Source organism: Pan troglodytes, chromosome 3 (assembly GCF_028858775.2).
Source record: "Pan troglodytes isolate AG18354 chromosome 3, NHGRI_mPanTro3-v2.0_pri, whole genome shotgun sequence".
In the NCBI taxonomy this organism is placed as follows: Eukaryota; Metazoa; Chordata; class Mammalia; order Primates; family Hominidae; genus Pan; species Pan troglodytes.
In genome coordinates, this window is record NC_072401.2 from 95,599,148 (window position 1) to 95,624,756 (window position 25,609).

Here is a 25,609-nt window from a genome sequence, read left to right on the forward strand (position 1 = left end):
GGTACTAGGGCTGTGTACTGGGCTAGTCACTTCCTAGGCCTTTTCGGTGGACAAAGATGGAAAACAAACACACATTGTGTCTGTGTGTGTATCACATCTCATAAGTTCATATTGATATTTCCAATTCAAATAAAAGACCATTCCACTTGCGCTGTAGAGTTTGTACTATAACCTCTCTCTATTATATCTCTGTTTCCTTTCTTCTACTCTGAGAATTGTGGTTCTCGAAAAAAAAAGAAATAATTAGAATATAATTATTAATTTGTTTTACCCAACAATATACACACATTGGTCTCAGGATAGCAACACTAAATACACTTCAACTGTTTTACTGAAAACCACTTAAACATTTTTTTCATATGTTCCTATCATTCTTTGCCTTTTAGGAGGTGAACATTGACAGATCATATAACCATTATAAACTGCACTGTCTTTCTTTTAAACATCATATTATCTTTGTTCTGCAATAGTTAATGCTCAATACATATCCTTACAACATTGTCTCTATAGACATTTTGGTTTTGTGAAGCTTATTCTCTGATAGATACCTCAGTAGTACTCATGGAAACAATACCCACAGAATTCTTACCTGATGTTAGTAGTGTGTTTGTGCCTTTATATTTGGAAGGCACTTTTGCTTGATATAAAATTCTTGGATCACATTTTATTATCTTAAATCCTAGATGTCCAAGAAACTTTTTTATTTTCCTTTAAAATCTAAATTTTAATAGAGTATGTCTTAGGGTTGGCCATCTGTGTTGGTATGCTTAACTAAATGATGTGTTCTTTCAATATATAGTTTTAAATCCTTATAGTTTTCAGGAAATGTTTTTTTGAACGATAGTTTTTAGTTATTCTACTCCTTTGCTTTGGTTTTCTTCTGTAACAACTCCTATTATAATTATATTGGATCTTCTTTATCTTCAATAATTATTTTTTAAAAATCTATTTACCTTTCTATTTTTATTTTTAAAGTATTTTCCCTTTCCACACTATATTCCTCTAAAGGCATTATCCATTATGTTTGCCTATCTATCTGTTAGGTCTACTTTAATCTCCATTTCTAAAATATATATATTTTTTTCTCTTCCTTTCTTGAGATCTGTCACCTCTTTTCTGAGATTTATGAACTCTGATTTATGTTGTACTTTTGTGACATATATCACTTGAATGGTAGTTTGCCTTACATTTTATTTGTGGTTATCTGTATACTCATACAATTTATCTAGTTATTAATATCATTAATTCACTCAACAAATATTCATTGATCCTCTACTATGTGCAGGCATTATAGTCTGAAGTTGAGCCACAGTAGCCAATCACTAGAAACATGAAAGAGAGATAAAAGCTTATTGCTTTATGCAACTAAAATTTTGTAGTTTGTTATACAACAATAGCTGACTAACACAACATATTTACAATCATTAACTCATGTGTTTAGTCTCAACAGAATGCTTTTACACCATGAATTCACCATATTGAAATTCTCATTTTGACATTGTCAGCTGGATTTATGTCTTTAGGAATATTTTAAGGAAGACATATTTTCAGGAAACTAGAAGTTTGAATTTTTTTCTTCCACAAATGAATATTTGTGATCTAGAAAATTATTGAGTCACAATCGTTTTCCCCAAATCATTATAAATATTGCATCATTACTTTCTGACGTTTAACAAAAAAGCTTTTGCTTGATTTCTTTCCCTTTGTAGGCTGTAGATTTTTTCTGAAAAATGCTTGCAAGACATTTTTTAAATTCTTGAAATTAAAACAAATTCTGCAGGATATTTTTACTGTATAGTCTCTTTCAATTGATTCTGCCTGAATTCACTAAGCTCTTTCACATGCAGACTAAATGAAAGCCCATGAACGTTTTCTATTATGTTTTTCATTATTTCTTTTTTTTTTTTGGTGTGTGTGTGAGTATGTATGATTGTTTACAGCTATTATTCAAAGCTTCATTCTCACTTCTCTGAATCTTATATTTATCATTTCTTCATATTTCATTGATTTTTTTTTTTTTTTTTTTTGAGATGGAGTCTTGCTCTGTCACCCTTTAAAGCAGTGGCATGATATGGCTCACTGCAACCTTTGCCTCCTGGGTTCAGGCAATTCTCCTGCCTCAGCCTCCTGAGTAGCCAGGGCTACAGGCGTGTGCCACCACGCCTGGCTAATTCATTGATTTCATCTATTGTCTGCAACAGATCTTTCCTTCATGGCTCTCAGAATATACTAACTCTACCAAAACCTTGAGAGTGGAAATCTAGCCTCAGGAACCAAGAGAAAATAAATTTCTGTTGTTTCAGTCATCCAGGCTGTTAATATACCAGCCCTAGCAAACTAATACATACCCTTAAACTTCTACTTCACTTTCAAAGAGAACCCCAATAATGAATCATTATAATTCTCCCAGGTCAATGAAGGTTGCAGAAAAATCCTACCCTTAGAACTGGTCAAAAGGAGTCCCTATCCTGGTCTAGTGCTTTAAAGGGCAAAATCTAGTTCTTTCCAGCTATGCCCTGCCCTAAAGGAATCTTTGGGGCCAAGAAGACGTGTTCATTCAGAACTTGTGCCTTCACTTTTAGACAATAATTTGAGTACCTGGTCCCTAAAATTCTTTGCTCACACAGCCCCAAGAAGTCTAACAGTGACTTTTCCCGAGGTCCTTCCTACTGAGGGCAAACAGTGCTTTCAGTATCTATAACCCTAGGCCAAAAATGTAGCCAAAAGGCCCCAAGGTCCAAGAGGTGACAAAGGAGTGGGAGAGCAGTAAGTTTGCCAAATAAAATACAAGACAACTTGTTAAATTTGAGTTTCAGATAAACAACAAATAATGTCTTAGTATCAGTTCCAAGTATTTCATCAGACAAATTTATACTAAGAATGTATTCATTGTTTATTTAAAATTCAAATTTAACTGTACATCCCTTTTTTAAAAAAAACAAATATGGTAACCCTAGTTGGGGGCCAGAGTTGGGTGTCCATATGCTGGGCATCTATGTGCATAAGCACATGGCCCATTATGATATCGTTATTGATACCATTAGTATCAAATTGTGTATGAAAAGGTGACACTAGGAAGGCAGGATATATGAGCCAATCAATTCTCTTTCATTAACCCACGTTCTGACACAATAGAAATTCTAAATTCAACCTGGCTTCCCTGGTATTTTCAAAATAGGAAGAACATATTTAACTTTTACACTTTGTTGGCTATATTTATAATGTTTAAATATTTAGACATTTTTAATTTATGTGGTTCATTTTCAATCTTGTCCCAACTATAACGTCAAGAGGTGGTACTGTTGCAGAAAAGCACTCTAAGCGTCAATATTATTGTTAATCACATTTAAAGAATGATGAAAGTAAGACTTAGAAAGGTCATTCAGCTAGAGGAGTCCATTTTCAATGTCAGATCTCTCTAAATAGAAATCAAATTGTCTTCATCACCAAAAATAATTTACTACTTACAAGTAAATATATATTTTTTTCTTTTCTTTTTCTTTCAATCATGGCTCACTGCAGCCTTGATGCCCCCAACCTGCCTCCCCCTACCCCTACCACCAGGCCAACATGGCAAAACCCCATCTCTACAAAAAATGCAAAAATTAGTCAGGCATGGAGACAAGTACCTGTAGTTCCAGCTACTTGGGAGGCTGAGATGGGAGGATCGCTTGAGCCTGGGAAGTCAAGGCTACAGTGAGCCACAATTGAACCACTGAACTCCAGCCTGGGTGACAGAGTGAGACCCTGTCTCAAAAAAAAAAAAAAAGAGAGATGAAGTCTCCCTTTGTTGCCCAGGCTGGTCTTGAACTCTTGGCCACAAGTGATCCTCCCACCTCTGTCTCCCAAAGTGCTAGAATTACAGGCATGAGCCGCTGTGCCTGGCCATAAGTAAATATATTCTTTGATCACATAATTTAATATGCATGCATAAAACTAATGCATTTCATGGGATATGAAAGATAGGTATAAAGGAAGTCCTAATTGTTCAGGCTTTGATCTTGAGTTTTATAGGCCCAGACACCTGATTTTATAAATGTGCCCACATTTGATAAAACTGTGGGTATGTGTTGTAAATATACAATTCACAACACTGACTTATAAAACAAACTGGCAATTTAAGTTTACAATGGCTAATATATCTGGCAGAATGATCATTTGTAGCAATTCCTCTTTATGGGAAATGCCAACCAGAAGATCAAATTATAACTCAGAAAATTGCTTGTCTAATGTTGGAACAAAGGGAGTATATCTTAGTTTTTTGTTTTTTTGAGACAGGGTCTTGCTCTGTCACCCAGGCCAGAGTGCAGTGGTGCAAACATGGCTCACTGCAGCCTCGACCTCCCAGGCTCAAGTGATCCTCCTGCCTCAGCCCCCAAAGTAGCTGGGACTACAGACGTGTGCCATCATGCCTGGATAACTTTGTATTTTTTTTAGAGATGGGGTCTCACTATGTTGCCCCAGCTCTGCCTTGGCCTCCCAAAGTGCTGGGATAACAGACGTGAGCCACTGCTCCTAGCCCAGGAGTATATATTCTTTGTTTTTTTTGAGATGGAGTCGCCCAGGCTGGAGTGCAATGGCGTGATCTCGGCTCACTGCAAGCTCCGCCTCCCTGGTTCATGCCATTCTCCTGCCTCAGCCTCCCGAGTAGGTAGGACTACAGGCGCCCGCCACCACGCCCGGCTAATTTTTTGTATTTTTAGTTGAGACGGGGTTTCACCGTGTTGGCCAGGATGGTCTCGATCTCCTGACCTCATGATCCGCCCGCCTCCACCTCCCAAAGTGCTGGGATTACAGGCGTGAGCCACTGCGCCCGGCCAGGAGTATATATTCTTAAGGTAATATTTCCATCAAGATAGGTGAATTATATGCAAAAGAAAAGAAATCAGTGTATCGAAATGATACCTGCATTCTCATGTTTGTTGCAGCACTATTCACAACAGCCAAGATTTGGAAGCAACTTAAGTGTCCATTAACAGGTGAATGAATAAGAAAAATGTGGTGCATATACACAGTGGAGTATTATTTCGCCATTAAAAAAAATGAGATCCTGTCATTTGCAACATGGATGGAACTGGAGGTCATTATATTAAAGGAAATAAGGCGGGCACAGAAAAACAAACTTGGTATGTTCTCATTTATTATATTTGTGGGAGCTAAAAAATTAAAACAATTGAACGCATGAGAAACGGTAGAACGATGGCTACCAGAGGCTGGGAAGGGTAGTGTGGGGCGGGGGAGGACCCCGGTGGTCGGTGAGCATGGTTAATGGGTACGAAAATACCGTTAGAATGAATAAGATCTAGTATTTGATAGCACAATAGCATGACTACAGTCAACAACAATTTATTGTACTTTTTTTTTTTGAGACAAGAGTCTTGCTTTGTTGCCCAGGGTGGAGTGCAGTGGAGTGATCTCGGCTAACTGCAACCTCCGCATCCCAGGTTCAAGCTATTCTCCTGCCTCAGCCTCCCGAGTAGCTGAGATTACAGGCGCCCGCCACTACGCCCGGCTAATTTTTTGTATATTTAGCAGAGACGGAGTTTCACCATGTTGGCTAGGCTGGTCTCAAACTCCTGACCTTGTGATTCACCTGCCTCAGCCCCCCAAAGTGCTGGGATTACAGGCGTGAGCCACCACTCCCAGCTTATTGTACATTTTTAAATGACTAAAATAACTGGATTGTTTGAAACACAAAGGATAAATGCTTGTTATGGATACCCCACTTACCCTGATATGATTATTACACATTGCATGCCTGTATCAAAATATCTCATGTACCCTATAAATATGTACACCTACTATGTACCCGCAAACATTAAAAATTAAAATATTTTTAGAAAATTAATTAATTAATCAAATTCCACTCTAAGAACAATCAAGCCGAAAGTGAGGAATTACTTCAAATGCTTTGAAGCTCAGCATCCCGGGGTTCTTATCCGTCACTAATTACCTATACATTTGCAGGTCTCAGTTTCTTTGCTTTGTAAACATAGGCTTCTTGTAAGGATTGGGATTATACACTGAAAAAGCTTAGCACAGTATTATTACTATTATGCTATCTACATTATATTATAGATGAAACACTACAGATTATAATACATACAATATATACTAATTGTATTATATATTGTTATTTTTGTCATTATGCTATTTACTATTGTTCTATTTAATAACTCTCTAGATAATTTAACAGGACAAAGGTACAGAACAATCTGGCCCTTACAAGCCGGCGGAGACGGGTACGAATTACCATGACAACAGCGCGCGCCTCGACATTGTCGGCTCGCGCGTTGTTTGGGAAGAAAAAGCCTAGGCTGCGTGTTGCGTCATCATTACGCGCTCTTAAGGTTTCTCCGTGGTGTTTTGGAAGGTCCCGGCGCGGCTACCGTCGCCCCACGCTAGGAAATTTTTTTTTTTTATTTTCAACCTTTGTTACATAGCACTGAGGCTACAAGATCGTAAGTACTGAGGGAAGAAAGAACAAGCGAGCGATTGAACGTTAAAAAGATGCCTTAGCATGCACTCCACCTCTGAACCTTCCTGTGTGTTCTTAATCCTATCAGCTTCCTCTCAGCTGGGATCGCGCCGCGTCAACTTCCGGGCGGATGCCCGCCAGCACGGCCTCCGCCGCTCCCCTTCTTTGGCCCCTTTGTGTCCCCGCAGTGTCGAGGCGCGGGCCCTGGCAGGTCCTTTCTCGAGGCAGGGGGCACGGTAGCACAGGGAGCTTCTCTTTGTGGGCGGGCGCGAGGCTCGCTAGGGGGTTATACTGGGGAACGTGCCTGCGCGTGCTTGGGTAAGAGGAGGTTGCACGAGGGTCAGCTCGTGGTTTCAGTAAGGAGGGGCGGGCGGGGGAGGCGGACGAAGGGGAGTGAAAAGCAATGGAAAATTTTAAAAGATACCCCCGTCCACCTTCTAATTGTTGCGGCCTAACAATGAAGCGCAGCCATAACAGTCCTGAGCCACTGGCATGTTTGCAGGCCCTTTATTGCCTTGGGAATAAACTGCTGTGGCATTGTATCGTATATTGTTTTCATGGCCTTTTTTCCTCTCTTTATTTTTCCCCTGCAGATAGTTCATTTAAAGCCCCCATCCCTGCAAGGTGGTGCTTTCTACCAATATGAATCTTTTCAACCTGGACCGTTTTCGCTTTGAGAAAAGGAATAAGATTGAGGAAGCGCCCGAAGCAACCCCTCAACCTTCCCAGCCTGGCCCTTCTTCACCAATTTCTCTTAGTGCTGAAGAGGAGAATGCTGAAGGGGAAGTTAGCAGGGCAAACACTCCTGATTCAGATATAACTGAAAAAACAGGTGAGTTACAATGTTAAAATTGATGTAACATCAAGGACAGTTTTTAAAAGATGAAAGGCAGAAGGGATTCTCATTTTTATTCTTGATGTCATATATATTGATGCATTGTCCTGCGGTGTGCCCTTTTAAATACAGCTTTGGGACTGCCGTAAGCACCATGTACCCTCAACTGAGCATCCATCCATTGTCGCCTCACTTTTATATGAGTTCTTCGAATATGGCCCCATGGTGGGAGTTGAAGTTAGAATTTAGGGCATCCATAGGTCAGAACGGTTGCTATTGGAAGAGCAATGTCAGTGATTCAGTCCTATGATAAACTTTGAGGCTATTTGGCCAGACATTTTCATTCATTCCAGTATTCCCTCAAAACATTGATCATCTACTGTGAGCTAGACATTGAGCAAGGTGCCTAAAGACAACCTCTCTACACAAGGGAAGATCAGATCACATCAAGTTCTTGCATCCACCTGACTTCCTGGATGTCCTCAGAATGCAGATGAGTAATTGGTATTCTTCATGGTGAATGAACATTTTTAACCTCATCAGCAGATTGTCAGAAACAAAAGTATTTGAGGATAAGCCAAAAATTAAGATTTCCACTCGAATCTATGTTCATTGAACAGTTAACTATTAGAGGAATATATTTGAGCTCTTGTTGTATTACAGGAATAGTGATAAGTGCTTCACCTTCTGTCATTTAATTTGCACAATAATCCTACAAGGTAGATATTACTGACATAGAGGTTAATGTGAAATGAGATTCAGAGAGGTTATTAGGAACTTGGTAGAGCCTGAACTCAAGTCCTGGCAGTATGATTCCTGAGCATAAACTAATTAGTTAGATAGTTTCTTATGAAAGGTGAAAGGAATTTTGGAAGTTATATTTTAATATTTATTTCAGTAATATCTTTTTTTATGCAAAACTCTGTTTCATAAACAGCTTTTAACTTAATGTAGCCTGAAAGATTGGTAACACACATGTTTATCCTTGGTATCTTTTTGTTTGCCACCCTTCTACTTAAATGTAATAATGATGGCAGATCCTCTGCAAGTTATCATTAGAATAACATTTTTAAATACTTTGGTGTAATTGGAAATTGGCAGAATGATTTGGTAGATTGGATTAGGAGTCAGATTTACAAAGGCTTTGTCTAAGTAGTTTTGAATTTAAATGCTATAGGGAACAACTGAAGGATTTTAAGCACCAGGATTTTAATCCCTGTGTTCACTCTTTGAATAGATATTTGACATCCAGGTATTTTAATGCTTTTCCAATGAATATATTTGTCTGTTTCCTCTGTAGTTAGATAGTTCAGGAAAGCCAAGGTGTAGACATGGGATTTCGAGTCCATAGAAGCTTCTGCTTCTTCATTTTTGTTAAATGTGGGACATTAGACAAGTCATTTGAAATCTGTGATCCACACTTTTTTCATCTCTGAAAGTGAAAGCAGTTTGTAAACTGGATTTCAGTGGAATGTTTTAGTTATTTGTCAGTATTGGTCATGTGAAATCTTTAATTTCCTTTATTGATCAGAAGATATTTTTCTGTTTTTATTTCTTTCTAATGATACCACTCATTTTCTCTTTATTGGGACTTTTTTCCATACATAAATTCTGCTTAAAAGCTGAGATTGCTTTAGGAATTACATGATCAGCCTTGATGGCTTCGGGAAATAAGAAAACTAAGTTTGTTCTAGGAATGTTGAGAATTAATCCTTGTAGGAATGGAGCACTTTGCTTTAATAAAAGATTGTTTTAAATGATACTGTGAATTTTGGAGAATCTTGAAAACTGAGAAGTTTAGATTTTACATTATAAGTATTAGATATCCATTGAAGACCTTACAGAGTGAATGGAAAATGGTGAAAGAAAGTTTTAAAAGTCAGTTTAGCAGTAGTGACTAGTACACACTGATTGAGGGTAGGGATTGAAGGGAAAGAAAACATTTAGGCAACTCCTGTAATTGAGCTTAATGATAGCTGTAGAAATGGAGAAGAAAGAGATATGAGAGGTTTCAAAGTAATGAAGGGCAGGGTTTAGATCCCTGATGGGAATGAGATAAGATGAATGGTAAGATTTTTATGCGCGGTGGCTGAAGCCTGTAATCCCAGCACTTTGGGATGCAAAGATGGGCAAATCACCTGAGATCACAAGACCAGCCTGGCCAACATAGTGAAACCCCGTCTCTACTAAAAATACAAAAATTAGCCAGGCATGGTGGAGCGTGCCTGTAATCCCTGCTGCTCAGGAGGCTGAGGCACAAGAATTGCTTGAACCTGGGAGGCAGAGGTTGCAGTGAGCCTAGATCACACCACTGCACTCCAGCCTGGGGGACAGAGACTGTATCTCAAAAAAAAAAAAAAAAAAAAGGTAAATGTCTTTAAGAATTCAAATAAGAATCGAAGGTCTGGCTGGGCACAGTGGATCACCCCTGTAATCCCAGCACTTTGGGAGGCTGAGGCGGGCTGATCAGCTGAGGTTGGAAGTTCAAGACCAGCCTGACCAACATGGAGAAACCCCGTTTCTACTAAAAATACAAAATTAGCTGGGCATGGTGGTACATGCCTGTAATCCCAGCTACTAGGGAGGCTGAAGCAGGAGAATCACTTGAACCCTGGAGGTGGAGGTTGCAGTGAGTCGAGATTGTGCCATTGCACTCCAGCCTGGGCAACAAGAGCAAAACTCCATGTCAAAATAAATAAATAAATAAAAATAAAAATAAAAGGTCCTGCCCCCAAGTGCTAATTTAGCCTGGGGTCTAGGGATTGCTGAGGAAGTGGGGATTCAGAATTGAGTGTTGGATCTCTGGAGAGGACAAGATACTGAAGTTAGATTTTAAGGTCAGGACTGGAGAGGAAAATTGGTGAATTATAAATAGGATGTGACTATTGACCTTACTTCCTTTATCATGTGGTAACTTTTCATACTCCCATTGTGGGATAATGCTATGTTAGTTTATTTACAGTAAAGTGTCAGGTCAAACTAAGTCAGCTTACAGGACAGAAATTGTGTGTAGTCAAAATTACCTGTAATCACTCTTTTTGACTAATCCTGTTATTTTATCTAGTGAGTTGACTTCATTTCCTATGACCCTCCTTCAGTTACTGTGCCACCACCACATTGTTTCTTGAATCTTTCAAGCAAGGTCCCATCTTTGCTTCTTCCAATTTGCTTTTTTGCCTGGAAGACTCTTCCTGCTGATATTTGCATATGACTCAGATGCTTTGTTTCATTAAATCTCAGTAAAATGTCACCTTTTTAAGAAGACCTTCCTTGATCACCCTGTGAAATAGCCACCCACCCCAGCCCACCCTACCCCAGCTTTACTGTTATTTTTCTTCATAGTATTTATCACTAGCTAACCTTTCATTATGTAGTTGTGTATCACTAGCTAACATTACATTATATAGTTGTGACTCCCTTGTTAGAACATATGATTCATGAGAGCAGGACCTTATCTGTTGTGTTCACCTATTTATCTCCATTGTTCAGGGCAACGACTGGCTTGTAGTAGGCCCTCAATAAGTGCATTGAAGTAAATATTATTGCATGATGAGTGGGCATTATTAGTACTTTATACATTTTTTAAAATTTATTTATTATTTATTTGTTTTTAGACAATCTCACTGTGTGGCCCAGGGTAGAGTGCAATGGCAGAATCTTGGCTCTCTGCAACCTCTACCTCCTGGGTTCAAGTGATTCTCATACCTCAGCCTCCCGAGGAGCTGCGACTACAGGCTCATGCCACCATGCCCGGCTAATTTTTGTATTTTCTGTAGAGATGGAGTTTCGCTATGTTGACCAGGCTAGTGTCAAACTCCTGACCTCAAGTGATCCACGTGCCTTGGCCTCTGAAAGTGCTAGGATTATAGGCATGAGCCACCACGCCCAGCCCTATACATATTTATTTATTATTATTTTTTTGAGATGGAGTCTTGCTCTGTTACCTAGGCTGGAGTGCAGTGGCACAATCTCGGCTCACTGCAACCTCTGCCTCCTGGGTTCAAGCAATTCTCCTGCCTCAGCCTCCCGAGTAGCTGAGACTACAGGTGCACACCACCACAGCCGGCTAATTTTTGTATTTTTAGTAGAGACAGGGTTTCACCATGTTAGCCAGGCTAGTCTCAAACTCCTGACTTCAGGCAATCTGCCTGCCTCGGCCTCCCAAAGTGCTGGGATTACAGACGTGAGCCACCACACCTTTATTTTAAAATAGGACCTTAAAATAGTCCCTTTAGCCATCAGGTGTTCTTTGGCCATGGTTGCTTGAAGCTTCTTTTGGTACAGGACATCCTCCCTAATGCCCCTCTAAATCCCAGCCAGCCTTTGGATTTGAGGGCATACACTTAACCTCTGCCCCTTGATTTTTTTACTCTTCTCGGTGCCCAAAGTTGTCAATGATTGTTATTTACAAATTATTTCTCCTTTTTTTCTTTGACTTTTGGGAGTACAGTGAGTTTGGAGGGATTGAAATAATGGCAGGTGAAAGGGAAGAGAGATCCTACTATATTTTATGAATAAAGAATAAAAATGAGTGAAGCCTGATCCTCCAAGAGCACCAGGAGAAAATGGTATGTAAATATATAGTTAAAATAGTATGGTGTGATAAAACCATATAATAGGGCAAAATACTAAGCAAAGTAGAATCACTATCTGTAATTCACAAATGATTGAATTATCCATTCTTCAGGGGAGGATCACAAAAAGTCACAGAGATATGACCTTTGGAGTGGACTCTAAACAATGAAATCATTGTTTACTGGGTGAGCAAATGATGAGAGAGTTGAAAATATATGTTGCCTCCAAGAGTCTAATATGTGTGTGGAGGGTTGGGGGCAGATTATAGAACAGGAGGTTTTAGACGATATAGATGAAACTGAAAAGATAGAAGTGTAAACCGTTGGGTTGTGAGGGGCCTTTATATCCTGTGTCAGGGACGATAGATCTTATTTGGTACACATCATAGAGCATTTCATTATGGAAATGCTATTAGTGAAGCTGTTGTATTCATTGAAGCCTCAATGTAGGGAAATGACTGTAGAGATGACAGAGGAGGCAACTGAGGGGAGTTGTAAATGATACGCATTTGATGATATTAGGTGATCAGTTGAATGTGGAGGATTTACAGATAACTCAAATGTTCCTTGCTTGGACAGCTGGAGGATTGACACCATGGACTGAATTAAGAGGTGAGTTTAGGAGAAAGATACTAAAAATTATGTTGTGTTTGCATTACCCATCCTATTTTAGTACCAAGGTAGTAGATGGTTGAATATTAGAGCTCAGAGAGTGGTCAAACCCTAGAACTTGGGACTCATCAATGTCCTAAGCAGGGTGTACAATAAAAAACATCATTTGACAATGGGCAGGAAAACCAATGAAAAATTTGAAGGATGACTAGAATAGTCATAGAAAATGATAGTGTCCTGGATACCTAAATACCTAGTTTGGTATTTAGTTGTCTAGTAACAAATCCTGTAGAGAAGTCAAGTTGAGTGGGGACTGATCAGTGACCAGTTTCCTTGGAATTAAAAGTAACTACTAACCTTTAACAGTTTCAGTAGAATGGTGATGAGATAGAGATTATTCATTCAGGAAAGGAAAGAGAGAAATAGGTAACCTGATTGGGAAGTAATGTCAAGAAAATATGTTTCAGGATTATTGAAAATTGAGCGTTTTTTTGTTTTTTTTTTTTTTTGAGACAGTTTCACTCTGTCACCCAGGCTGGAGTGCAGTGACGCAATCTCAACTCACTGCAATCTCTGCCTCTCGGGTTCATGCCATTCTTCTGCTTCAGCCTTCCGAGTAGCTGGGACTACAGGTGCCCGCCACCATGCCAGGCTAATTTTTTTTGTATTTTTAGTAGAGACCCGATTTCACCGTGTTAGCCAGGATGGTCTCAATCTCCTGAACTTGAGATCTGCCCGCCTCGGCCTCCTAAAGTGCTGGGGTTACAGGCATGAGCCACCGCACCCGGCCAAGCGTTTGTTAACCAAGGACAAGAAGCTAGTGGAGAGGGAAGGACTGAGGGAGGGAGGTATCTGAAGAGAGGCATCAAGTGATGAGAACTGAAGAACAGTTGGACTGTTTAACTGTGCAAAAGAATAAAGACATATTTTCCCTGGGGGGGATAATTGAAGGAGATAAAAATAGATGGGTTCATAGATTATTTTGGCATTGGCGGAATGGAGGAAAGTTTTAGTATATGTTTGATGAATTTTTTTTTTTGTTGCTGAAATAGATTTAGTCCTCTAGAGTGGTTGCCTTTTCAAGGTGGTTGTCATATTGAAAGTAGCACTTGTTGATAAGTGAGAGACATTTTTAAAACTATACCAGTCGTCAAAAAGGTTTCCTGAGAGTATTGCTCTGCCGCATACAGATTGTATGATCTTGAGTAAAAAGTCAACTGTTTGGGTCTTACAGTCTTTTCCTGGCTTTGCTTAGTTTTCTGTATTCCTTGCCCACATTAAAATGGTTATTATCCTTTGAATGATGATACTGAATGTATCATTTTAGCTTCATAATTCCGTGACCATTGCGCAATACTCAGTCTTTTTGTAGGTGTCTGTGGCCAAAATGTGAGCCATTGTTAAACCTGTAGTCATTGTGGTTTCTTAATGTCTGTTAATGTTAATTGAAAAGCAATACTTGGTTAAAGGGTTAGTGCTGAATTGTTGTAACAGAAAGTACAATAAGTACTCAAAAGTAAGTAGGAATCTTAAGTGCATTTTAAATGTGCATGTATTTGGCTGGGCGCAGTGGCTCATGCCTATAGAGTCGCAGCACTTTGGGAGGCCAAGGCAGGAGGATTGCTTGAGACCAGGAGTTCAAGACCAGCCTGGGCAATGTAGTGAGACCCTGTCTCTACAAAAAATGAAAAAATTCGTCAGGTGTGGTGGTGTGCACCTGTAGTCCTAGCCACTTTGGGAGGTTGAGACAGAAGAATTGATTGAGCCCAGGAGTTTGAGGTTATGGTAAGCTGTGATCACTACACTACATTCCAGCCTGGGCAACAGAGTGAGATTATGTCCCAGAAAGGGGGGTGGGGGGGAGGAGGGGGATAGAAATATTATTTTAGTCATTGTCACTTCGCCCTACACACAAATTTCACTAGTTTGTATCAGACTACATCTTGGTTTTGATGTCTGCTTTTTCATACCTGTCTAAAATATTGCAGACCTTTATTATCTTTAATAAGCTAATAGGCAAAAGTATGTTATTGTTGCTTTTTCTTTATTTTTTAGTTTAAGTATGTTTTCATAAATTTACTAGCCATTTGGATTTTTTGTGTTTCTTTATGCTTTTTTGTTTTTCTAATACATGTCTCTCCGATAAATTATTTGTAAGTATATTTTAAATTACACGTGTCTTAGTCTGTTAGAACTGCTGTAACTACCATGAACCGGGTAGCTTATAAGCAATAGAAATCTACTCTTGGCAATTCTGGAGGCTGGGAAGTCCAAAATCAAGGTGCTGCAAGATTAGGTATCTGAGGGCCCTATTCCTAGACCACAATCTTTTAACCCCATGTGGCTGAATGAGTGAGGGGTCTCTTGGGCCTCTTTTATAAGGGCACTAATCCCATTCATGAGTGCTCTGCCCCCATCACCTAATACCCCTTCCTCCCTCCAGCAAATGTCACCTCCTAATACCATTACCATAATGGTTAAGATTTCAACATACCGTTTTGGGGAGTGGGGCACAAACAGACCATAGCATCCCCTTTGTTGTTTGCCATAGAAAAATTTTAGATTTTTATGTGGTCACCTTGTTCATCCTTTCCTCTAAGTCTTCTGCATTCCCCATTACCACACTATAAATATACTCATTCATATTTTCCTCTAGTATGTCTGTTAATTTTAAAAATTATGATAAAATACACATAAGAAAATTTACCATCTCAACCATTTTTAAGTGTACAGTTCAGTACATTCAGTTCAATACATATACATTGTCATGCAGCTATTCTCCAGCACTCTTTTCATCTTGTGAAACTGAAACTCTTTATGCATTGAACAACCACTCCTCATTTCTGATTCCCCCAGCCCCCGGCAACTACCGTTTACGTTGTCTTTTTATGAATTTGACTATTCTAAGTATCTCATTAAAGTGGAATCATCACTTAGCATAACATCCCCAGGATCCATCCATGTTGTAGCATATATCAGAATTTCCTTCCTTTTTAAGACTGAATAATATTTCACTGTGTGTATATACACATTTTGTTTATCCATTCATCCATCAATGGGCACTTGGATTGCCTCCACATCTTGGCTGTTTGAATTGTATTGCAGTAAACATGAATGTGTAAATATTCTCTTTGAAACCCTGCTTTCAATTCTTTTGGTTGTATACCCAGAAGTGGTATTGCTGGATCATATAGTAATTCTATTTTTAATTTTTTGCGGAACCTCCATACCGTTTTCCATAGGTGCTCCACCATTTTACATTTCTGCCAACAGTGTGGTGGGTTCCAGTTTCTCCACATCCTCTCCAACCTTGTTATTTCCTGTGTTTTTGATAATAGCCAACATAATGGGCATGAGTTTGTATCTCACATTGGGTTTCGTGTTGATTTTTAACTTTAAATCTCCTCTGAATTTTATTTCATTATAGGGACTAAAGAAAGGGTGATATCGTTTTCTCCTTTGTTCATTATTCACCAGTTACTAGTCAGTTTTTCATTTATTGAAAAATCCTTTTTCTTACATTAAAACGTCATCATTATAGTCTAAAATTCCCATGTTTGTTTGCATCTTTGGGTCTGTTAATCTGTTCCTCTAATCTTAATTTACCAGATTATTTTAATTTTTATAGTGTCATATATATGATGTATCCTAGATTTTGATGTGTTTTTGTTGTTGTTGTTTTCTCTTTGACCTGAAAGTTGTTTAGAAGCCATTTTTATGAGGTTTTGTCCTTTTTAAAAAATTTCCAACTGGCAGAAATTTTGCTTGCATATTTTTGTTAACATTTACTTCTAATTTCACTGTTTTGTGACCAGAGAATGTGGTCTGTAGTATTTCTTCTTTGGGGGAAATTAACTCAGATTTTCTTTGTGGCCTAATATTTAATTTCTGTAAAAATTCAAGGGTGCTTGGAAAGAAAACATAATCTAAGTACAGATTTAATTATATGTCGAATAATAGATGAGTTTTATTATATCTTTGTTTTTCAAACTGTGGATCATAAACATTTATTGTGTCATAAAATCAATTTCTTGGGTCCTGACTAAATATGTATAACGACAGTTTTTAATGGAGTAGAACAAATAGAAAATTATCAAAGTGTATTGCTTATAGTAAGAGCTGCTCACATTTTCTTTCAGTTACACTTGCAAATCTAACAATCTGTGTGCTTAGTATCATAATCTGAAATATGTCTCTCACAGTGGGTTTCAGTCAAAAATGTTTGAAAAACACTGTTCTACATCTTGTTTATTTTTGTGCTCTTGCTTTATTAAGAGCATAGAGAAAAGTTAATGCCTCATATTTGTCTCTTGACTCTTTGCCTTATATATCCTACAATTTTTATGCATTTCATTATTAGTATGGAGTTGGGATATGTCAGTTATATTTTTATTGTAGGTATAAAGTCTATTATTTAGAAGTCCCTCCTTTAGGTTTAACGCTTTTGCCTTGTTCAGTGTTAATTGCATGACTTTCTTTTCCTTTATGTTTTAATTAATTAATTGTTTTATTTTATTTCTTTTTTTGAGACAGTGTGTCACTCTGTCCCCCAGACTGGAGTGCAGTGGCGTGATCTCTCTCACTGCAACCCCCACCTCCTGGGCTCCTGAGTAGCTGGGACCTCCTCCTGACTCAGCCTCCTGAGTAGCTGGTACCACAGGCATGCATCACCACACCCAGCTAGTATTTGTATTTTTGGTGGAGACAGGGTTTCACCATGTTGCCCAGGCTGGTCTCAAACTCCTGACCTCAAGTGATCCACCTGCCTTGGCCTCCCAAAGTGTTGGGATTACCGCACCCAGACTCCTTTATGTTTCACCCTTTCTTTTGACTTAAATTTGAAATGGGGTTTTTTCCCTCATTTTGTCTTAGAATGATGTATTAGAAACTACTCTTTAATCTTATATTTAGTGCATTGTTTGTCTTTTCTGGGGTATTTATTAGAGAGTTTGATTCATCTTTTGTTAAGATGCTAAAGGTATTTTCCTGTCTACCATGATATGCAAATTAAGACTACAGATTTTATAGTCTATTGTTTTGGTAATAACTCTTTTGAGACAGAGTCTCACTCTGTCACCCAGGCTGGAGTGTGGTAGTGGGATCATGGCTCACTGCAACCTCTGTCTCCTGGGTTCAAGCAATTCTCGTGCCTCAGCCTCCCAAGTAGCTGGGATTACAGATGTGCACCACCACGCCTGGCTAATTTTTGTGTTTTTAGTAGGGACAGGGTTTCACCATGTTGGCCAGGCTAGTCTCGAACTCCTGACCTCAAGTGATCTGCCCACGTTGGCCTCCCAAAGTGCTGGGATTACAGGTGTGAGCCACTGTGCCTGGCCATATTTTGGTAATCTTCTAAGAGGGCAAATATATGATGTGTTTTAGTTGGTATTTGAAGGAACTGCCTTGAAAATCAGTTGCCATCTAAAGGATTGAACAGTGTAGAGCAATACATGATTTGAATATCAGAAACGGCAGGGATTTATAATTCTGCAGGACAGGTATAAAGGTTTAGGTGTTTTTATTCTATTTTGGGAGATCACCTTTGTTTATGGATTATCAAATTAATTTAAAGTATTTCTATGTGAATTCATAATCTCCCACTAGTGATTTCTTTTGTTCGAATGAGCTTTAATCTCCTACTAGTGATTTTTTGTTTGAAGGAGCCTTGATCTTGGACCACCAAAAAGGTAAAACCAGTGGCAAGCTTGAATGCTTGTTTTATGGTAGACTTAGATACGAGAACGGGTAAAGGGTACTGGATAAACTTGGGATATAAGATTGTCTTCTTTTATGCATACCACTCATACCACTGGTGGGAAATTTCATTTGGAATTACTCCCTAGGGCCATGGAGTCTTCCTGCATATGCTAATAATGTAAGTTCCCATTACCTTTGGTAATAAGAAAATATCTTTAAAACAAGTTAGCTTTTCCTATTGTTTTTATATGGAAGGACAGGCTGTTTTCCCTCCTGTTCATTTAGCATTTTGTGTATTCTCTCATTGCACAAATTATGCTTATAACATAGTTACTCATGAACATGGCTACTTCACTCCTATTTCAAAAGGGCAAGTTGAACTGTAACTTGCCATTATTTTGCTTTAATATCCCCCACCTGGTACAATGCCTTAAACACAGACAATATTCAGCATATGTCAGAATTGAATAGTAGCAGATGTCTTTTCTTTATAACTGTTTCTGCTTTTCACTATTCTTTCCTCTGTTTTTGTAGTTTTCCTTTTTGCTTCCTGTCTCTTTTATGGTACTACTTAAAAGTGCTTATTTGCTTTGAATTAAAAAGCGTCATTGCAGCAGGAATATCTTTTTAGCCATTGGCTGTTAGCTATTTTGCTGTTGCTTACTTCTGAAGATAGTCCAGATAAACAAATCTAAGTGTTCAGCACTATTCTAATTCTGATTATTGACTATACCAGTACGTTGATATATTATAAACGGCTTTTACTGATTTTATTTATTATTATTATTATTTTGAGATGGAGTTTTGCTCTGTTGCCCAGGCTGGAGTGCAATGGCCGTGATCTTGGCTTGCTGCAACCTCTGCCTCCCAGATTGAAGCAATTCTCCCACCTCAGCCTCCCTAGTAGCTGGGACTACAGGCGTGTGCCACCACACCTGGCTAATTTTTGTATTTTTAGTAGACACGGGGTTTCACCACATTAGCCAGATTGCTCTCGAACTCCTGACCTCAAGTGATCTGCCCGTCTCGGCCTCCCAAAGTGCTGGGATTACAGGCATGAGCCACCGTGTCCAGCCCTCATCAGTTTTCAAAGTGTGGTCTGTGAACTTTTTGAATGTTCCCTGAGGCCTTCTGAGGGTGTCTACAAGATCAAAACTATTGTCATAATAATATTAAGACACTACTTGCCTTTTTCACGATATTGATATTTGCACTCATGGTGCAAAAGCAATCATAGGTAAAATTGCTGGTGCCTTAGCACCACGGATCAAGGCCAAGGCTCTAGACGGTTCTAGTAGTCAATGTATTCTTAAAATTGTGTAAATGCCAGTATCACTTAAAGACTCTTGAAGCAGTAAAAATTAGTAATTTTATTAAATCTCAACTTAGGAGATGTCTTTTTAATACTTTGTGAAACAAAATGTGAAGTACACATTACTGCATACCGTACAACAGTGATCTCAAGGGAAGGCGTTTGAGCAATTGCTTTGTGCTAACCAGTCACGTTTCTTTCCCAGAACACCACTGATTCACAAAGTATGGTTATACAAACTTAGGAATTTGGCAGATGTTTTCTCAAAATGAACAAAGTAATACAAAGAAAACAACACAGTATGTATTTCCAGTGATAAAACCCCAGTTTTCAAAGGAAAGTTTGAATTTTGGAAAACTAGTGTCCATGACTGTGAGTTTGACAGCTTCCAGATACTTAGACATTTCTGAGAAGATCAATGGTGATATTAACAAAAGTAATTTTTTAATATAATATCATGAAATGTGTCGACATTTGGAAGATGTGTATTACTCAGTGAACTAGTATTTTCCAAATGACCAAAGCACAGTATTAGGAAATAATACACGGTTAACGGTTTTAACGTAATAGAATGCAAAATGTTTTTTCGTATGGTTCCAGATTCCACATTGCAAATAACTCTAAGAAATTACCACCTGTCAAGTTTGGGTTTAGTATCGAAGAAAAATATTCACAATAATCTAAAAAGGCTATGAAAGTACCCCTCCTTTCTCCAACTACATAACTTTGTGAGGCATAATTTTTTCACAAAATGAAATGAAAACAATGTATTGCAACAGATTAAAGGTAGAAACAGATATGAGAATCCAGCCATCTTGTATTAAATCAGAGATTTTGACAAATATACAACAGTGTCATCTGACTAAATAAATTACTTGTGGCTTGGATATATAGTTTTCATGAAGATATTGTAGGGGAGCCAGAGATCACTTCCAACTCCCCTTTAGCTCTTATATGGGCTCTTTTGGCTGAATCTAGAAACCAGATCAACACCAGGAAGATTACAAAAGAAAAGCGTACCATTTTATTAGGTCTATATGTACATGGAGTTCTACCCGAGAGAAATCAGAAGAACTGACCAAAGCAAGATGCTTTTTTACTTTTTAGACAAAGAGCAATAAATTTGAGAAGAAATGATAGGACAAAGGGGATCTGGCAATGGGCAGCAAACTTTTAGGGGAGTCACTAGGAGACATATGGGGGGTGTAAAACTGGTGGAAGATAAGTGTTACTTTGGTAAGTATATTTAATCAGGTCTGTGCAACCCTCAATTCTCAGTCACTGGTGATAAGGGCTATATATTTGCCCTGGTACGGAGAGGGTACCCCTCCCAGAGGAGCCTTCATGACTTGCTGCATGCAAGAAGAGATGAGTCAGCTACCCATTTCTGAAACTACAATTTCTCCAGTGTTGTCAACTCATATCAATGGTTTGGCATATTTTGAAATGACATGTTTTTCATTACTTCAATATATTATGTTAATATGTGAAATGTTTGGTTTTAAGTAAATAAATATTTAAACATTCACTTTTATTTTCAAGTATGGTAAGTATCAGAGACACAACTGACATAAGGAAAAACTGTTTGGGACTTAAAGAGTACGAAGGGGTTCTGAATTGGAGAAATGTTGTATCATAGCTTTTCCTCACCCACCCCCCACCCCCAACATTATACTATTTCCTCTGTTAATCACTTGCCAAGCAGGCTGTGAGGATGCCACTTGGTTCAGTACAGTCTGCATGTTTAATGTATATATTTTGAGAGTATATATTACATATCTGATAAGTGCTAAGTAATTGAGTACATAATGGGAAGTAAGCCAAATTTTATTTTATTTTTTATGTATTCTTCTTCTGTTCTGTTAACTAAGCATATTAAAGGTTAATTTTAAAAATTGGGGCTGGGCTTGGTGGCTCACACCTGTAATCCCAACATTTCAGGAAGCCGATGCAGGTGGATCACCTGATGTCAGGAGTTCAACACCAGCCTGGCAAACATGGTGAAACCCAGTCTCTACAAAAAAATACAAAAATTAGCCGGGTGTCGGGGCAGGCACCTGTAATCCCAGCTACTTGGGAGGCTGAAGCAGGAGAATCACTTGAACCCGGGAGGTGGAGGTTGCAGGGAGCTGAGATCGTGCCACTGCACTCCAGCCTGGGCGACAGAGCAAGACTCCGTCTCAAAAAAAATAAATAAAATAAAAATTGGTATGTCTTCACCATGTATTTTGTACTACAGTCTGTATAAGGGAGAAAAACAAAGAAAAGGTCAATAAAGAGTCATGTTCAGGAAGTTCTAGTTCTCCTAATCCTCACTAATTAAATTTTTAGACCCCCCTACAGGTGAAAAGATTATTCTTCATTTTTTATCTGCAGTCCAGTGCTCTGCCTCTGAGCTGTAATCCCTCCTGTCTTCATTTTTAATAAAGAGGGCCGGGCGTGGTAGCTCACATCTGTAATCCCAGCACTTCGGGAGGCCGAGGCAGGTGGATCACGAGGTCAGGAGTTTGAGACCAGCCTGGCAGATATGGTGAAACTCCATCTCTACTAAAAATACAAAAATTAGCCAGGTGTGGTGGTGGGCGCCTGTAGTCTCAGCTACTCAGGAGGCTGAGGCAGAAGAATCACTGGAGCCCAGGAGGCGGAGGTTGCAATGAGCTGAGATCATGCCACTGTACTCTAGCCTGGGCGACAGAGCGAGACTCCGTCTCAAAAATAAATAAATAAATAACAATAAAGAGAGTTTTTAAGGAAAACTGGACAATTCATTTTCTCATAGCCTTTCCTTTTTCTTTCTTTTTTTTTTTTGGAGACAGAGTTAAGCTTTTGTTGCCCAGGCTGGAGTGCAGTGGCACGATCCTGGCTCACTGCAGTCTCTGCCTCCCAGGTTCAGGTGAGTCTCCTGCCTCACCTCCCGAGTAGCTGGAACTACTGGCGTTCACCACCACTCCCGGCTAATTTTTTTTTTTTTTTTAAGTAGAGAGGAGGTTTCACCACCTTGGCTGGGCTGATGTCGAACTCCTGACCTTGTGATCCGCCCACCTCGGCCTCCCAAAGTTCTGGGATTATAGGTGTGAGCCACCGCACCCGGCCTCTCATAGTCTTCCTGAAGTGTCAGAAAGTAGGACTTTATTGTTAAAGTGTTCAATTGACAGGCATTAGCTTTAGTTCTCATTTTTAATACAGTAAAGATCTAAATTTTTAGTTTTATGTATTTTTAGATTTGTGATACATCAGCAAAACTGTAAAATCAGAGTCTAAAGTACCTCTATACTTACTATATAGGAGTTTGGACTGTTTTACTACTTTGTGTATGATGATAATATGTAGGTTTCTTCATGTTTATGGCAATTAACATGGATGTGATTTATTCCACTACAGAGTTGTTTGCTCAACTTGCATGCAATGTTTATAAAATTGTTCTTTTGGAAAAAAGTATGATTTGCTTTTTGCTGTTGTTCCTAGGACTGCATTGTAGGAAATAGAGAAATGTTTGTGTTTTGGTGCTCTCCAGAGCAAATAGTAGTTGTGTAGTACTTGGTTGTTGTTACAGGTTGAGTATCCCTTATCTGAAGTTCTTGGGACCAGAAATGTTTCTCATTTTAGATTTTGGAATATTGGCATATACATAATGAGATTGGGAATGGAACCCAAGTCTAAAAGCCAGCTGATCTGTATTTCACATACACCAAGTTTGTGCGTAAAACAAAGTTTTTATAGCATTTTTGATCACATGAGATCAGATGTGGAATTTTCCACTCTTGGAGTCATGTCAGTGCTCAAAAGATTTCAGATTTTAGAACATTTTTTATTTTGGGTTTTTGGATCAGGATGTTCAATCTGTATTTACAGATACAGCTCGTGAGCCCTAATAATGATTGTTATAATTTAGTGTTACAATTTAATGGAGGTGGCTAATAGTTTTAGGGTAGAACAGTTTAGACTTTTGGACTTGGATTTCAGATCTACTTTCTCCTGTATGACTTTGGGCAAGTTGCTTTTTCTCTCAGGGTTTATTTCTCTCTTTCATGGGGGATATGTGTCCCTCATGATTATTGTGAGGTTTAAATGTTTATTATATTTGAAGACTTGATAATGACCTACGAGAGAATTAATGACAGCTATCATTTTTAACCTTTGAACTAAAGATTCAACTGGTCATTGCTTTTTAAAATTAATTTCCTAGACCAGGCACTGTGTTTACTTTAATACGACTCCCTTCAATCTGATCCTTTCCTCCTAAAATATGTAAGGGTAAATGGTGGTTTTATTGGCAAAAGGGAAAATAATGTTGGAATTTACCCCTTGGAGAGAAGAGATCTTGGTGTAATACTTTATTGACCTGTTTTTGAACAGACAGATGATACCAATCATACTAGTTTTCTAGAACTGCCATAACAAAATGCTACAGGTTCGGTGACTTAAGAAATTTATTTTTCACAATTGTGTAGCTTTGAAGTCCAAGATCAAGTTGGCATGTGTTTTCTTCTTAGGCCTCTTTCCTTGGCTTGTAAGGTGATCTCCTTCCTGCCTTGTCTTCAAATGGCCTTTCCTTCTTTTGCATCCCGGTGTGTCTCCCTTTTCTTGTAAGGACATCAGTCATATTGGACTCAGAGCCCATCCTGTAGGCCTCATTTTAACATAATAATTTTGAGGGTCCAATCTCCAAATATAGTCACAAAGAGTAGGGCCCACACACATGACCTCAGTTAAACCTTAATTACCTTTTTAGAGGCCTCATCTCCAAATACAATTACATTTTGAGGTATTGGTGATTGGGACTTAATGAATGATGGGGAGGAGTACACAGTTCAGCCCATACACCACATATTCATAAGAGCTAATGTTTATGGGATGCTGGCTATGTGCCAATTACTGAACTAAATGCTTTGCATATATAATCTGATTTTATATGCATATTAACTTTGTGATTATTAGTATCTGTATTTACAGAGGAGGAAATTAAGGCTTAGAGAAATTAATAAGATGAAGAGGTGGGATTGGAATCTTTTGGGCTATGGTGTTCATGCTGTCTCAAGTAAAACCTAAGTGCTACAAAGTAAAAGCACAAGAGAAAAGTATTAGAATATAAAACACAAACCTATGTTATTTTGCAGTTTCCACTAAAGTCTTGTTAGTAAACAACCTGTGAAACAGAAAATGTAACACCAGCCCTGGTTGATGATTAATTTTTTTCTTTAAAAAGTGGTGAGAATTTTGGTTTTTAGATTGGAAACAATGAATGAAATTTGAGATTTTAGCACACGATTATAACTAACAACAGATTCGTTTTCCAGTTGCTCAAAATATTTTTCTCCTTTTTATTCTCTTGCAGAAGATTCTAGTGTTCCAGAAACTCCAGATAATGAAAGAAAAGCAAGTATATCATATTTCAAAAATCAAAGAGGAATACAGTATATTGATTTGTCTTCTGATAGTGAAGATGTCGTTTCCCCAAATTGCTCCAATACAGTTCAAGAGAAAACATTCAACAAAGATACAGTGATTATAGTGTAAGCTGATTAATAGATATATTATATTTGCATGTGTGTGAGATTTTCCAAGAAAAAAACCTACCTAATTTGAGATATTTTGGTGACTTCCCTTTTTTTTTTTTTTTTTTTTTTTTTTTTTTTTTTGCCCCACCTGCCTTTCTTGGCCACATCTTGGTTATTTTCTCTAATTTATAGTCATGGAGAGGTACAATGTGTGTGTTTTCTGGATAACAGTGATTTTTTTTTTTTTTTTGATAACAGTGATTTTGAGAGCAGATACTTAATTTCCTTATTATGGAAGTTTAAAAGAATTATTTAGTACCTTTGATCATGTATAACTGCTTTATGATTTATTCTAAAGTCCATGAATCAAGTCATTTTAACATGTTTATTGGAAACACTCTGAGCTAGGCACTGTTTTATGATTAGAAATACAACAGTGAACAAACCATCCCCAGCTTCCTTTCTGCCCTCACACAGCTTATATTCTAGTCAGGTAGAAAAGTAATAAAAGATGTAGTGTGTCAAAAGGTAAGTGTTATGGGCATAGGGAAGAGGAATAGGGAGTTAGGGTCAGGGAATCGTTTCTTTTTTTTTTTTTTCTTG

At 38.4% G+C, this 25,609-nt stretch overlaps 1 protein-coding gene across 6 annotated transcripts in view; it reads left to right on the plus strand.

Annotated features, from left to right (window-relative positions):
- Positions 1-6,303: 6,303 nt before the first annotated feature.
- SMARCAD1 (SWI/SNF-related, matrix-associated actin-dependent regulator of chromatin, subfamily a, containing DEAD/H box 1) overlaps positions 6,304-25,609 on the plus strand; it is an 83,464-nt gene continuing 64,158 nt past the window's right edge. Inside the window, exons 1-3 of one of the 6 annotated variants that reach the window (XM_009448038.4) lie at positions 6,304-6,461; positions 7,072-7,310; positions 24,844-25,021. In XM_009448038.4, the coding sequence (XP_009446313.1) occupies positions 7,121-7,310; positions 24,844-25,021 (368 nt within the window). In that variant the 5' untranslated portion in view covers positions 6,304-6,461; positions 7,072-7,120. Of the gene's footprint in view, positions 6,462-6,567; positions 6,797-7,071; positions 7,311-24,843; positions 25,022-25,609 lie in introns of those variants that run through there. The other 5 variants (XM_063809688.1, XM_001163670.6, XM_009448039.5 and 2 more) reach the window with 5 other exon arrangements.